Raw genomic sequence first — 17,126 nt, forward strand, 5'->3', positions numbered from 1 at the left:
GAAGCATCAACAAAGGAAAATGATAGTAGTTATTCCTTAAAAGGGTACTGCTAATGAATAGGAAAATTTCATGTTCATTGCCATGGTAAAATCATCCTTTAAAAAATATTCTATATTGCATTAAGATGTAAAGAGAAATATTTTTTTTGTGTGCTTACCCATAATGATAGTGCCAAACTCTTCCTCACACTGATATTCCCAGCACAGATCATTCAACTACCCAAAAAGAGCAGACACCTAAAACCTGGTTATCTGTCTTCCAGTCCTGACTCTGCCTGTGATTTGTTCTGTAATACAACTCATTTAGGCTCCTTGGAGTCTCTTGGATTGGTTGTAAACTAAAGGGTCAGTTTATGTTAAATGATTAATAGATTCATCAAATAAAAAAAGGAACCAATTAAATATAACAAGCATCTTATGATGCTCTTTGTCAGTTACACAGGAAAAGCAAGAGGATAGTGTTTTTAGCTGGAAAAGAAGACAGATATAAATATAAAAAGGAAAAAGTTACAACAGAATGTGAAAGGTACTTCGTGAGCCCAGAGTAGAGAATCATAATAATTCAGACCACATGTTTCAACAGGGTTCCACCAGGAAGTTACAACTGGTCTTGAAGAGAAGTGAAATACTGACAGATGTCAACAAAGAGGTAAAAAGAAACTTTTCTAGATACTCTGTGGGGACTTTTGAGCACAGTGAAGGAACTATATAAGTCAGAGGCACTTCCTAACCTATGGAATAAATTGTGATATGTGTACTTGTCATTTTTGCTACAGAACTGCTTTTCTAGCATTATTCTTCTCTATATATTATGTTATATAATAATATTCTTCTATATATTTTATAAAGAATAATGCTAAAAAAGCACTTCAGTGCTCTTTATATATTATATATACCATATATAATATACATTATGTATCTGTATACTATAATACTATAACCTACATTTGCCCTACTGTGTATTATAACACAATATACTTTATAATATATGTATTGATTATAATATATAATGTCACATACATATATATAATGTTATGTATATGAACCTTATAGGTAGCAAAGTTTGGGACATATAAATAGAAGATAAAAATTATTAAAAGACAGATATGGTTTGAGGAAGAATTTAATGATTTGTGAAAGTGTCAAGTAAAAGAAAAATGCATGAAATGCCTTACCATCACACAGCACTTTGTGTAAAATTTACATCACTTTCACATATATTTTTCTCATGGGATTTTCCTCAATAGACCAGTAAGATAGATATCATTATACTCATTTTAGAAATGACGAAGTTGCTGCCGGGAGATGCCAAGAATCACAAAGCTATTAAATTGCAACCCCAACTTTGGAGCTAGCTTTTCTGGTTTACCATACCTCGCATAGAAAGCTCTGGGAATGGACAAAGGTCTTGTCTTAGAGCAGCATCATTGACAATAGAAGCAGCTATCCATTCTTGAGCACTAACAGCGCACCAAGCACTTCACGTGCAATCCTCCAACCACCACATGAAGCAGGTGGATTACATCCCTGACATTAGGGCCAGTCACGGTCCCCGGCAGTCTGGCTCTAGAACCCATACCCTCACCCCCAAACAAGTTGACTTCTACTCAGAGGAAAACAAGTTAACATTTGTAGCCATGGAACATCCGTAAAGTGAACAAACAGCATCCCCACACTTTGATTCCTATCCCTGTCCCCCTCTTCCCCTGGGATGGTCCCCACAGCCAGTCTCAGTCTCTCACTCTCTTGGCTGCCGACTCCACAGAGCCGGGGTTCCCTGGAGCCCTGAGCTGGCCAGAGCATGGATCAAGATGGTACTTAGACATGAGTAATTCTTACTCAAGGAAATGTTTCTGCTTTATCTTTTTAAATCAAATATTAATCTTTAATGACTTTCTCAAAAATAAATACCCCAAAATATAAAAGCACCACTCAAAAGAAGTTAAATTACTGCTGTATACTTGGGTAGCCTCTACTGATTTCTCCCCCGGAGGGAGAGCAACACTTGATTAGAACAATAAATAAATGACAAATAAAACGTTATTCTCTCACCTTCCCTAAGCCCCTGGGGTCTTAAGGAAGAATTCTGTCTGTCCCATTAATTATGCTCTGGACCAGCAACTTTCAACATGTGTGCTGCAAGAATTTTTAAAACATGCAGTACCTGACTATTCAGTCAGGGGCACTGACCTCTTTCTGCTTCAATTGTCAAATTTAAAAAATGACAACAGCTGCCCTGGCCGGTTTGGCTCAGCGGTTAGAGCATCGGCCTGCGGTCTGGAGAGACCCGGGTTCGGTTCCCGCTAAGGGCATGTAGCTCGGTTGCAGTTTGTCCCCGGCCCTGGTTGGTCATGTGGGTGGCAGCCACTCGATGTGCCTCTTTCACGTCGATGTTTCTCTCTCTCTCTCTCTCTTCCTCTCTCTCCCTCCCACTCTATATCTGTGCAAAAAATGGAAAAATGTCCTCGGGTGAGGATAAAAAAAGAAAAAAAAAAATGACAACAGCCAACACAACACCAGCTGTCTGTGTGAATGCCCTGTCTTGAACCATACATATATAGGTCATATAATAGACTGGCATCTTATTGGTCACGTTGCATAATAAGGTTGCTTCTGATTGGTTAATTCTTAGTACCAGAAATCCTTATATGCATGTATAGGCATTTAATTTTTTAAAAAAGTTATTTGAGCAAAAAGGCTAGGTAATTACTATTACTACTATTTTTTGTAAATCAATAAAAAGTATACCTATTTTTGGTCAGATCGACAAAAATATATAACATTTTTTTTTTGGTGTGCTGCAGAATTTTAGTAATTAGATCATGTGTGCCATGAGATGAAAAAGGTTGAAAATCGTGGCTCTAGACGTTCAGAAAAAATAACTTTTAAGTAAGCAAGATTTTAAAAAACTATCTTTCAGGTATGAATTATATTACTACATTTTCTTCAGAACGCTAGAGCATTTTTCTAAGACATTTGCGTTTTGAGTCAAAGCGCCGAACTGTTTGCAGAGGTCGAACAGGTGCCGGAGGCTGGAACTGGGGCACCGTCACTGGACGTGTTCACAACAGGGGCAGGAAGTGAACAGCCAAAGTCATCCTCCCAGGCTCCTCAAGGGCTCAAATAAAACCCCAGATCTGAAGTGAAGTAGCCAGTGCTCCCGAGAGCCTCCTGGCAACCTCCCAGGAACCCGGCCCGGGCAGCCCTGCAGGCTGAGGAGCCAGGCCCCGCACAGGGGAGCAGCTCCCGTCCCCTACCGGCTCCCCCATTCCCCAGCGGCGGGACCTCACGCGGCTCACAGAAAATGTCCACCTTACTTTCCTCGTTCATAAGACAAGGATAACGTCATCATCTCCCTTAAAGGGTTACTGTGGGAATAAAAGAGTTGTTAGATACAAAATTCTTCATAGGATGCCTAACACATAGGAAGCATTCAAGAACAGCTGGTTCTTATTCTATTTTAAAATAGCCCAGGGTTCAATGAAAACCACAATAATTTTGTAAGTTAATATGTTTGTGGGTCATTCCCTTTAGTTCCCATTGATCTCCAGAAATGAGGACTGATGAAAACGTTAGGGCGCCCCTTGTAAGAGCATGAGCGGGTTCTGGAGGTGCAGGGCGGTGACGGCTACACCAGGGGACCGTGCTGTCCACTCCGTGTGGTTAAGATGGTAAAATATACATAACATGAAATTTACCATTTTTTTCAAAAGAGTGTAAAATAAGACTCTGGAATGTAATTCTCAACTTCTTTGGTTTTAGCAATGAAGAAAAGAATGCACAGAAACATACAACTTCGTCCCAAAGCCACACAGTGGGCCTCTAACGGTGCTGAGAGGAGAAACCAGTTCCCCAGATTTCCACTACCCAACGGGGCCTCCCGTTACTCACTTACCTGTTGACTTCTCCACCAGACACAGCAAAAGGAAGAGTTGAAGACCAAACTAGTCCATTTGAAAGATACTGTTTTACTAGTTTAATTAGGAGGATGAACAATGAGGGCCCAGAGATTTATATGTATGCGTGTGTGTGTGTGTTGGTATGAGTAATTTAATTATGTATTTGGGGGAGCTAGAATTAGCAATACTCGAGGGTGGGGGGAGATCATGATCTGATATTCAAAATACAATATGCTCCTTTAATGGAGAAGGAAATCATCACAGAAAGCCTTAAAGTCTCAGAAAGCTGGTAAAACAGGGAAAGAAGTTGTGCATTTCTACAAACTTTGTCACTTAAAAGGACTACACAGTAAGATCAGTCCACTGGCTATAATTATGATGAGGGAAAAAAGAGCTCATAAATTCAAAATTTCGGGGAATCATTGGTAATAACAAATGGAAACTGTTTTGCCCTCTGTGATCACCCTAAGGAAACCTAACTTCTCTCATATGAATCATATGGCAAAGGTGACTTTCACATCTCCCTTGGGAATAAATCCAATCTAATAACTATTTCCTGAGCACGTACCATGTGTAGTACACTGTCCTCAGTGCTCAATGTGAAAGCAAAAACAGTGGAAATAATTATTGTCCTCATTGTACAGTGGAGTGGTACCATAGGTCATTTAACTTAAGTGCATGGATAACGTGACTATTTGCATAGCACAGTGATATCTAGAGAACTCTGCTCAATGAGCCTGTGAGCCCATGAGAACAAATAAGAGGGGATGCCCGAATATGCACCTTTTCAGTGAGTCTCAGACCCCATGCTTCTTAGCAAATGTGCGTCTGCCCATTAAGATTAATTTTGATGTTCAAAGCTAAGTGCTTCTTGTACCTCACGGCTTCTGACACAACTAATGCTTTATCTGTTGCACAACTTCAGTCTGTTCCAGGTTCAGAGGAAAATCTGAGACTCTAAAGGGTAATTCTGACTTGTTGATGAATTTTCACCTCATTCCCTGACTCCAGATTAAAAAGCAACTGTATTACTATATGATCATCTAGCCAACTACAGTGTAGGGTATGAGCTGTGGTTAAGAATTAGACTGTTCAGTGTGATTCTCACCTCTACTATTCCACCTGTTGGGTGGTGTTAAACTCTGTGTACCTCAGTTATCGCATCAGTTAAAACTGGGACACAAGCGTACCTACCCTCTTATGGTTGTGATGAACATTAAAAGAGAAATGTAATGTTGTCATTGCCATCATTACTTTTGTTAGGTGTATGCATCCAACCTCAACTCAAGGCAATGTGTGACAAGAGTCACAGCAGAGGTTCAAAGAAAGAAGTGCAGAAAAGCACAATTAAATCTACTGGGAAAGACTGGAAGGGAACTGAGATGTTTTGATGAAGGAAGGGGTGGAGGGGGTGGTTGGAGGGTGGGACAGGGATAGTGGGTGATCAAGAACAATATGAACAAAGGCAGAGTCCTGAATGTCCATGGAAATCCCAAGGAAGGGCAAACATCAGAAGTGGCTACAGGTGGGTAGATTTGTATAGGATGCTTCAGAGACTCCTTGGACCTCAAAATAGGAAGTCTGGAATGCCAGGCCCAGAAGTCACAATTGTTGCAAGCAAAGTGAGCGTCATCAAAGATACTTTAAGCAGAAGTACCTCAGCTCCCCAGTAGAAAATAGCTCATCGTAGAGAGATGGATTAAAAAGGGGAGACCAAGAACAACAATACACGTGAGGAGGATTACGTGATGGCTAGGGCCCAAGGGGAAAGGGAAGGGAAAAAATCAACAGCAGAAACTGAGACAATTCTGGGATGGAACATACCACCCTAGTGTTGAAGCAAAGCTGTGGACAGCTGTCAGCTGTCAAACCATTATCAGCAGACAACCTGGCCCAGGTTTAATGCTAAATGAATGCTAAATGCAGTATAGTCATGCACACTTAACAATGGGGATACAGTCTGAGAAATGTGTTCTCTGGCAATTTCGTTGCTGTGTGAACATCACAGAGTGTATTTAGATGGTACAGACTACTACACACCTAGGCTTTATGGTACAGCCTCTTGCTTCTAGGCTACACACCTGTCCAGCATGTTACTGCACCGAATACCGTTGGTAATTATGACACGATAGTATCTGTGTATCTAAACATATCTACATACAGAACAGGTACAGTAAAAATGTGTTGCAAAGATAAGATGTGGTGCACCCGTACAGGGTACTTACCACGAATGAAGCCTGCAGGTGCTCTGGGTGAGTCGGTGAGTGAATGATGAGCATATGTGAAGGCCTAGGACATTACTGTACACTACTGTAGATTTTATAAACACCGCACACTTAGGCTACACTGAATGTGTAAAACAACATGAGATTAAATCAAGAGCAAGAGAAAATGATGCAATCATGAGACATGGTAAACACGGAAAATGTGAGGCTGCTGCTTGCATAACATGGCATATTGTTTCACAGGGAACTTTTTTATAAGTAGAAAGAGCACGCTCTAAAATAACAACAAAGTTTAGTATAGTAAATACATAAACCAGTAACACAGTCGTTCCTTATCAAGTATTACATACTGTAATGTGTATGCTATCCTTCTATACCGACAGTGCAGTAGGTTTGTTTACGCCAGCACCACCACAAACAGGAGAGTAATGTGTTGTGCTGCAATGTTTCCATAGCTACAATGTCACAGGCGACGGGAATTTTCCAGCCATTATAATCTTATGGAACCACTGTTGTATATGTTGTCCGTCATCGACTGAAACTTATACCGCACATGACTGTACTGGAATAGAAATAAATTCTGCCAACAGCTTTGTATATGCCAAACCTAATCCAATAGCCACGAAGTAGCCAACGCTATCTTATACAGGTCAAATTCTATGTGAACTTTATATCCCCCAATAAAAAGCATGCCAGGCAACACTCATCATGGATGTGTTAGTATAAACACATTTACAGAAACTTTACAAAAAACATATAAGCCAATGGACGCAAGAAATATCCTCACCCTTTATACTTCCATTGCAGTATTTCAACGAGCTCTTCGCATATTTCACAAATGTTTTTAAGCTTTAGTTTCTAAATTAAAATGTATGCTAAATCCCCCTGTAAATCTGGGTTTTAAAAAACGATGCCTAGTTTGAGGGAATGTGCATTTAATTACGATGTCCCTGGGAGCTGTGAATCTCTAGGAAATTGTCCAAAGATCTTTCTTGGTTTGATTCAAGTAATAAATATTCAAAACGGGTGTGGGATAAGGAGAACAACCGACGAAGCCCTGAAGTGAACAATATGAGGCAAATTTTGTTGTTTAAATAACAACCTGCAGAATAAGAATGAACCATAACAATTTCCTTTTCACCATCAAGAGAACCTTCAACCTTAGCTTCTTTGCAGATTTAAACCAGAAATTGGTGTTAAAAAATTAAACAGGATATAAATGCTCAAGATCCCTATACCACTTTTCAGGACAGACTGGCAAATTCATACACACCCAATCAGAGAGGACAAAGGCGGGCACGTCATTTCTTTCTAGATAAAATCAACGAGGGGCGTTATCCTTCTACTTACCTAGAATGTTTTCGTGCCTCAGCATCACAGTGTTGTACAGTTCTGTTTCCCTGAACCACGACTTCTCGTCCCGGGAGGAGAAGATCTTCACAGCGACATTCTCCCCCTGCCAGCTGCCCCTCCACACCTCGCCATACCTGCCTTTTCCTGGGAAAGCAGCACAGAGGTGACTTTGGGTGGGGGGACAGAAGAAGTAGCCAGTACAGTTCATGCCCTGCCACTGTTCACTGGGAAAACTCACTATGAGGATATAAATACCACAACCTTTTACCTGTAAAGGCAGGACCTGTCCCTCCCGGCCACCCCATTGTGATAACAACGTAAACACCCTCAGTATCTGCGCTGTACAATTAGCTGTGAATGACAGTTTTACTTTTAAACTCCTCTATTAAAAGGTATGAAAGACACATGGTTTATGACACCCTCGGAGGGAAGGGGGATGGGAGCCAGGGAGAAATAATCCAAAGAATTTATACGCATATATGCATAACCAGCGGACACAGACAATGGTGCTGCGGGGTGGGGGGAGGGGAACAGGGTGGAGGGAATCAATGTGGGGAGGAGGAACATCTGTAATACTTTCAACAATAAATATAAAAAAAAATTTTTAAAGCACATGAAAGTTGCTAAAACTTAGAAAATGGCAGAGATGATTAAATTCCAGTGTTGTGTTGAAAAACATAAAAGTATATGTGGCCTTCCATATACGTTTATAGTCTCCAACAAGGAGACTGTTAGGTGTGAAATGTGTGTTCTGAAGGATTAAAAAGGCAACCACACGCAGCACACAAAAAACAACACTGCAAAGGAGACGGACAAGCAGCCACGGCCTTCCCGAAAGGATTTCTTGGCGGAGGACAGAGTTCAAAAGCGGATTTGCAAAGTCTTAAACACGTAATCCCAGAGCCGTTCTGATTCCTGACATTGGTCATGGGTATTTGCTTGCTAGCCCTGCAAGCGGGCCACCCTGGAAACGCAACGCGAGGGGACATTTTGCAGAATGTGGTGACTAGTTGCGATGCTTCTGCCGGGTGCTCGCCCTCGCCTGCGGCAGCCACACAACTCTCGGCGTGTCGACTCCGTGCTCCCTCTGCCATTCTTCCCCTTAATTATAGGCAGGGGTGAGCAGGGAGGTTGGGAGGAGGCGGTAATTACCACAAGGCTCTGGGGATCGGCATGGGGTATAATCAAGGGCGACGGCGTCCGCGGCACCTAGATAACCCTGCAGCAGGAGATACAACACGCCGTGCAGGGGGGCTTTCTACCCGGGCAAGTGGCTGCTGGGAATCACGGCTGGTAATAAGCAGCTGTGGCACCACCTGCATAGACAGGAATACGGCTCTTTGCTGGAAAACTAAGCCACTGAGAGCCCAAACATGGAGAGAGAAAGCGTGTCTGTCTGGGTGACTCACCTGAAACATAACCAAAACCACTCAAGCTCGATTTCCTTATGACAAACAATGCCCCTGTTAAATACCGATGATAATCCAAAAGGATGTTGACTGTGCTAAGTGGTCATTGGGAGCCACTGTCAGACCACACAAATAGTGTTTAGTACAAGACTGATTTTAATAAAGTCCATTAATAGTCAATTGCCCAGCATTCGTAGCTCACGATGAAGGTTGGGTTGAAGATACTACAAAATCAGCTGCTGGAAAATGGTAGGCTAATCTTTTCCTGCCTTTGGTTCCCTTCCGTATATTTAGGTGCCCTTTGTTCTTACAGTCTCATTAGGAAGGAGAGAAAAATTTCCCAGAGAATTGCGGACATTACTATAAAGTTCCCTTAAAGCCTTTTTAAAAAGAAAATGGAGATGGATGTCAGGATAAGTAGAAAGAATTAAAATAGAAATATACTTCAATGGTTTTCAAATGCTTTTATGTTGTAAAATGCTTTTTGCAAATGCATCCTTATGAATATGTCCCTGAAAACAGAAGCAGAGCTGCCTAGGGAGCCCCACAAAGGGGATCCCTCAGGCCTCTGAAATTTGGGGGTTCACTGATCATTGCCTGGGGAAAAAAACTGACCTAGTCCAACTTCTTTTGCTTTTGAACCAAAAACGATAACATACTATCCAAGCAAGTAATCACATACATTTTTATTTAAGTCTGTAGCAACGAACACTGTAAGTTATTTAAAAAGGCGTTGCACCCTGGCTGGTTTGGCTCAGCGGTTAGAGCATCCGCCTGCGGTGCTGAGAGACCCGGGTTCGGTTCCCGCTAAGGGCATGTACCTCGGTTGCGGTTTGTCCCTGGCCCTGGTTGGTTGTGTGGGTGGCAGCCACTCGATGTGTTCCTTTCACATCGATGTTTCTCTCTCTCTCTCTGTTCCTCTCTCTCCCTCCCACTCTACCTGAACAAAAAATGGAAAAATGTCCTCGAGTGAGGATAAAAAAAATAAAAATAAATAAATAAATAAAAAGGCGTTGCTTTTATTAAAGACTTTAGCCCTAAACCAACAAAATGTTATGACTGAATTAACATTATTTAAAAAGACTGAAGAATATGTATACAACCAGAAACAGTACGTATTTTTAAGGGTACAATATTATTTTGCCCTTTGGACTCGGGTCAGTCTCAGAGGACTGCCCTGGAGACCGGCTGCTCTGGGAACGCCCTGTGGCCCTGGACGGGGTGGGGGAGGGGGTGAGTGAGCCGGGTACATGGCTCCCTTCACTGCCTTCTCACACTACCCAGAATCCCCAGGTCATCGTCAAATAGGATGTTAATTGGTAGAAAAAGACAATGCTGGTTGTATGCAACGAGCACATGGGGGCATCTCCACTTTTGTTTTCTCCCTGCCGAGAAGCGTGAGTGGTGCTCAGAACAGCTGCAGTAGCTAAAGACCTAGGAGAAGACACCAGGCTCCGTGGGCACCTGTGTGCCTGAGGCGGCCCACTCCGTCTGCCCACCCCCTTCCCCCACAGTCGCCCGTTCATCGCGGTTAATCAGCTCCAGACTCTAGCGCCGCCCCTGGCGTTGAAGGATTCCTGGGGTGCTCGAATACACAGGCCTACAGTCCATCTGTACAGCAATTGTAATTGTAATTGTAATACAGGGGTGTGTAATTGACTCAGACAACTGAGCGTGCGCTGTATCGTTTTCACTGTCTCCATCAACTTTTTAATGAATATATCTGAAAACACCGCGATAGAGTGAAGCTGCGAAAGTCGAAGCGCGAAGTGGCGGACTGTACTGGGTTTAGGGGTGTCCTAGTTTCCGTGAAAACAGGAAGAAGAGCCAGCGCACAACAGCCAAGCGGTGGAGGGAGCCACTTCCCCCAAAGCTGCCCAGTCTAGCCCAGAGAAACCAGGAGGATCAGGAGGAGAGGATGGAGACTTTGCCAACCACATCACCACTGTGGCCATCCCTGCATGGCATCTAAAGGAGAAATTCATAAAAACTATCATGTGGCTGGCAAATATAAGCCACATAAAAGTAAAACTAATAAAAATTGGAACTTTTAAATAAAAGCATGAGGGCCTTGGCTGGTGTGGCTCAGTTGGTTGGGCATCACCCAGTGCACCAAAAAGTTGCCGGTTCGATTCCTGGTCAGGGTACTTGCACGGGCCGTGGGCTCGATCTCCTGTAGGGGGCGTGCAGGAGGCAGCCAACAGATGTTCACTCTCACATTGATGTTTCTCTCTCTCCCCCCCTTCCTCTCTCTCTAAAAATCAATAAAAAGAAAAATCTTTTAAGAAATTAAAAAAATAAACTAAAGCATTAGGTACCATCTCTCTAAGGGGCAATCTGGCAATATATAAAACAAGCCATTAAAAAAAGTCAGATATTTTGACCCAGGAACCCTAAATTCCTAGGAATTTATTCTGAGGACTTAAAAAATGAAGCGATATATACAAAACTTTTCTCAAGCAGTACTGCTAAAGGAAAATGAACATTCAATAGACAATGATAACACAGTCTTTAAAAATACTTATGATGTGTACCAGCACAGGGAAATGTGTGTGAGCTTAAAACTAAATAAAGGGACACAAATTATACACACCCTATGATTCCATCTATGTGTAAATATGTTTCTATATGGAAAAACCGTGAGTGGCCATGGCTCTTGTTTAAATAAAGCAGTCCAAAAGGCAGCTTTGGTAAATTTATTTCATTATTTCTAAAGGCAGGGGAAGAGGGATTAGAAAATCACAATAAGCAAGTTTCCGGTCCAAAAGCCAACTTACCTCAGATCATTCAATACCTACAATCAGGAGCAGCCATATTAATCGTTTCAAGCATTCCCATCATCCCAAAGGGTGTACTTGCAACTGACAGCTGTGGACCAAGCATTCTCTCTACTAACCAATGAGACTATTTGACAAGGCCTTGTCCACGTCCAGGCGCTCCCAAGGCACAAGAAGAACAGACACACAGCCCCACCACACGGCAAGCCCGCCTCTCCTGCTGTTTAACAAGCAACAGGAAACAAGAAGCAGATTTGCCCAAGGGCCGTCCTACTTCTAGAACCACAACTAACACTGCAAATAACCCACAAAGGAAGGGAAAATGAATTACCGACACACTCCAACAGTGTGATCTGACGGGCCACTGTTCTTTGTACCAGGAAAGGAAGACCAGAGCCACTTCCTGACGTACACGAATGATCCAGTAAGTCCTGTGGGTCAAGACAAGGAGAGAAGAAACTCTTAAGACACAGCCCGTGGTTCAGAGCTGAGCATGCACGGCGCAGTAACTCACGCAGAGGCAGCAACCCTGCCGCGTGGCCCGTCAGTGTGCATGAACCGCCCCGATACAGGAAGCACTGGTTTTATTGGGAGAACCAGAAGCTCGTCCTTTCCCTACTACAGGCTAGGTCTTCCTGAGAGATAAGTGGTCCTTCCATGCACCCATGATTTTAGAATTAAATATATAAAGAAGCTGAGTGGACAAGTTGAAGATGCGAATTAGAAAGTCCAGGAAGTAGACTGAGCAAAAGGGGAGCAGTAGAACAGAGAACTTCAAGTCCAAGGGCATAACCGACCATATCCTACTCTGCTTGTCAGTTTCTAGCAAAGGATCCCCTCTAGCTGACATACGAACTAAGGGGCTCTAATGAGAAACATACACATAGGAATAAGGAACACATGACTGTAGTGTTGCTCGTAGTAGAAAGACACCAGTGGCCATGTGGGTCATCAAACCGGTTCACTCAAGCAGAGAGGGGCTACCTGGATGGAGGTGCTACCTCTGAGGTGAGTGAGGCACAAAGGGGTCATAAAATTAACACCTCCGTGCCATTCCTTGATGTCAGCCACGAACCATAGAAAAACTAAAACTTTCACTGAAAACATAAAACCATGCCCCAGCTCTACTTCTAAAAAAGAACATATTGTGAAAAAGATTCCCAATGGGCTCATTCATAAATTTTTCCTTCGTAGGAAAAGCAGCAGCCAAGAAGCAGAGGTCTTTTTGTACCAGAAATGGGCTGTCTGCAGTGGACGGTACAGGGTGTCCCTGCGATGTGGTCAGGCTGCAGTGACAGGGGGCTGACGTTCCTCACGCATCCTTTTCCAAACATTCTAGCTGGCCTGTTAATGCGATACACTGATTTGTTTGAATTTCATCCAATTTTTTTTTTTTTTTTACTTACACTGTGAAGTGCTGTTGATCAGCAAAATTACCAAAAGCTGAACACCCAAAGGAAGACATTTAGAACCCTTAAAAACCACAAAATGGATAATCAACAGAAATTGAGTGTGGCTGAAGTAGACTTCCCATCCCTCTAACCATCTATTTGATGTTCTTTTTTCTCTTTATTCATTCAATTTTTTGAGAGAATAATTCCGAAAATTAAACTAATATGTTATTTTTTTCCCATAATATATCATCCTGGTTCCCAGGATGGGGTTGGGGAGGAAATCAAGCAAAGACAACAAAATATCTATTTCAACTCTAGGACCCCAGGACTTCTTTTTTCAATGTAGGGGAGCTGTTTAGTAAGATGTGCTTTGTTGAGTCAGAAATGAGCAAATTGCTTAAATGAGCAAGTACAAAGACCAATAATGACAACTTGTTTTAAACAGTGTTCTTTACTGTGTTGTTATAGCGTCATCTATAAAAAAAAACAAAAAACCATCATCTCACATGGTTGAGTTGAGAAGGCTATTTTAGCATCTACTCCCATCCCTCTTTCAAAATCATAAAAACGATTTAAATGGTGATTAGTAATCACCTGACTGATGTAGGTTAGAATCTCACTTTCCTAAAGCTTGGTCAGGACTCAGCCTTGCATCGGCTTACTATTAACTCAATAAACTCATTTAATTGTTCTTAAAACATGAAATGAACTTCTACATATATATCTAACAAAATACTGCAATGCTCCACGTTCTGAAATACAATGTCCTCTTTTCCCACTTGTGCTGTACTACAATTTGAATAGGTAGGTAAATGGAACCTAAACAGGGGTCCTTCGCCCTTTTTCGTACCAAAAAGTACACTTGATGAGTGGCCCAGTGATGGGGAAGACGCAGGCTGGGATATTCCCAGCCTGTATCTGCCACCACCCAGTGTTTTAACAGCTCACCCAAAATGGCCCAGGTGTAGCACCTGAGCTACAAAAATTGGTGGGGGTGAGTCTTCTCCAGCAACAAGGAAGTGGTGGAGTGTCAGACACTTTGAAGCTTGCTGCTTAGCAGAGCAAGACTTAACACAAGGTGACCTTAGGTGATACATGATCATGGCATTAAGTAACATTGAATCCCATTACAAAATTATTACCTTGATTATCTTTCAATTGATCAGATTATGAAAAGGAATCTTAATTTGGTACTGGTATGTTTGTTTTGTTTTCTTTTCTTTTAATTCTCACCAGAGGATATTTTTCCATTGATTTTCAGATAGAGTGGGAGGGAGAAAGGGAGGGAGGGAGAGAGAGAGAGAGAAACATCGATGTGAGAGAGACACATCGATTGGTTGCCACCCACACGACCCCAACTGGGACCGCGGACAAACTGCAACCGAGGTAGATGCCCTTGACTAGAATCAAACCTGAAACTCTCTGGTCCACCGACCGACGCTCTAACTGCTGAGCCAAACTGGTCAAGGCAGGGACTGGTATGTTTTTAACATCTCTCTAAACTCACCAATCTTCGCCTTTTTCAGAGTAGGCATCAGACACAGCACAATATCCCTTCAGAGTGTTAGTACTTTTTTCTTTTGTTCTTTATAGTAACCTATTTATAGCAAATGATTCCCTTTTCTCACTTAAAGTTTCTTTTAAATTAAAACTTGACAATTTTAAAATGTAAAAGAGACAGTCACTTTTTAATGAGATTTTATCATTTAAAAATACTGCCCTGGCCAGTATGGCTCAGCGGTTAGAGCGTTGGCCTGCAGACCTAAGAGTCACGGGTTCAATTCCAGTCAAGGGCATGTACCTTGGTTGTGGTTTGTCCCTGGTCCTAATCAGGGTGGTGGGCAGGAGGCAACCATGGATGTCTCTCTTTCTCCCCCCCTTCTCTCCTCCTCCCTCCCACTCTATCTGAAGATAAATGGGAAAAATATCCTCAGGTGAGAATTAAAAAACAAAAAATATGCAAAAAAGTGCTTTTAAAATGCACACATACAGTAGTTTCTAACCCTGTGCTGTTCAGTAGGGTAGCTACTAGGCACATGCTGACCCCGAGCAAGTAAACGGTGGCTGAAATAGGCTGTATATGTAAAATACACACCAGATTTTGAAAACTTAGTTCAAAAAAAGTGTAAAATATCTCATTAATAATTATTTATGGTTATAAGTTAAAATGATAATTATACATACTAGGTTAACTATATTGTTGAAATTAATACCTCCTGGGTTTTTTGGTTTGTTTGTTTTGACTTTTTTTAAGGTGGCTAATAGGAAATTTTAAATTACCTGTGTGGTGCACACATTTCTACTGGACATCACTGGTTTAACCAAATGACTGCACTCCACAAGGGGGCAGCACAGGAGCATGAAAAATTTAATAGCGTCTTTCTTGAATGTCAAGTTTTAAAGTCTTAAATTACAGGGTGTTAAAATAATCTAGAATGAAAACTGATTTTTAATATTAAGCAAAAGGTGCTTTCTATAAAATCACTTTTATTGCTAAAAGCAGAGAAACTGATTAGCATAAATTACAAGGTTCCCCCACCCCCGAACACTATAGGCAACCCTTCTCTGTCCCTTTTCCCTTACTCACCAAAATCTACTAAAGTAAATCCCCTCTCTCATGTAATGTACACGTTGTCTAAAATTAACGTTGTCACACAGGGGAGACTAAACAGGTGCCAGCATTTTCCTGCTTAGGATGTCCGTGGCCAGTGCTCTGTGCGCACACTGTCCAGTCAACAGTTACTGGTTAGGGTTTCATGCTCAAAATAAGAAAGCATCCTCAGCCACCTACATTATGCTTGGGATTCCCCAGAGTCACCAACTCACTGCTAACGTGCTGTCTCCAACATTGGTAGTGATGAGCCCCTCGATGGTACCGTACTCCACATCTCTGGGATTCAGGCGTTCTTGGTTGTGCCTTTTAAATTTTCGGAGAGCGACTCCCAGTAGGCAAGCTAGAAGGCATACTGCAAACACCACAGACAGAATAATGAGGCCGACCTCCAAGTGAAAATTCTGTGTTCCAGGAAAGGATTTCCCTGGAAATGGGGGAGAAAACAGTAATTGGCTGTAAGGATCGCTGTTTACTTATTATTTAATATTTATAACCAATACCCTAACAAGTAGCTCCAGATCCTGAACATAAAGTCTCACATGTCACAAAGTGTTAAGACTAACATGCTTCCTAACACCTGACTAATAGCCCAGTCATTTTAACGATGATTCATTTAGACACAACTGGAAAAAAATCCATTGAGAACCAACTCTAGTAATGCATTTGTGTGAAAGTGCTTTTAAAATATAAAGTACTATACAAATCTCTGGTACTACTCTTATTAACTTGGATTTGATCTGTATGGATGTTTTATCATCAACACCTTGCAGACAGACAATGTGCTCTAATATCCCCAGGAGACAGTGCCGAGTTAAGAACAAACTGCCCAGTCTGTAGTCTCTCCCTCCAGTGTCTTAGATGTCTGTGGCTGACTTCTCATTGATCTTTTTATATCGTGATTTCACCTAGGAACCTATTTCTTCATCTGTTCTTTTACTCACCGTCTTCAACATCCATTCACTCAAAACATGCATTCACTGAGTCACCAGTTCACTCCTTCATTCACACGTTATTTCTTACATTTCCCATTCAAATACATGGTCATGCACTTCAACACCCACATGCCACTCAAGCAAATATTCACAAAGACTTTCTACTGGCCTAGAGAGTTAAATCAAAATTTCTTACTTGGATAGTGAAGGTCCACAATTAAAAGTTCCCAAAATAATAATCCTCTCTGAATTTCAGACATTGTCACCAAGCCCCATTCTTCCTAACGTATGACTTACTCTTTTTCATGTCCCTGGCCCCTTCATTGATCCAATCGCATGCCTACTTTCCTTTATACATTTCTTTTAACTTTCCAAAGCCAAATCCATCAACAATTTGGCAATATAGTCCATGGCACATACCATTTGCACTACAAAGTGTAAAACTAATTATATACAACATTAAATTATAAATATTGTGCCTATGATTACATTAGAAAATCCTTAATGAAAGAAAATAAATTTT

The 17,126-nt window shown here is 41.7% G+C and overlaps 1 protein-coding gene across 2 annotated transcripts in view; it reads right to left on the minus strand.

The window, feature by feature from the left end:
• ACVR1 (activin A receptor type 1) overlaps positions 1 to 17,126 on the minus strand; it is a 130,436-nt gene that overhangs the window by 17,800 nt on the left and 95,510 nt on the right. For both annotated transcript variants that reach the window (XM_036254739.1, XM_036254737.1), the window contains exons 5-7: positions 15,884 to 16,095; positions 11,995 to 12,094; positions 7,475 to 7,621 (exon numbers count right to left, since the gene is read on the minus strand). In XM_036254739.1, coding sequence (XP_036110632.1) covers positions 7,475 to 7,621; positions 11,995 to 12,094; positions 15,884 to 16,095 — 459 coding nt within the window. The remainder of the gene's footprint in view (positions 1 to 7,474; positions 7,622 to 11,994; positions 12,095 to 15,883; positions 16,096 to 17,126) is intronic.

This window comes from Molossus molossus, unplaced genomic scaffold, assembly GCF_014108415.1.
Source record: "Molossus molossus isolate mMolMol1 unplaced genomic scaffold, mMolMol1.p scaffold_m16_p_11, whole genome shotgun sequence".
Lineage (NCBI taxonomy): Eukaryota > Metazoa > Chordata > Mammalia > Chiroptera > Molossidae > Molossus > Molossus molossus.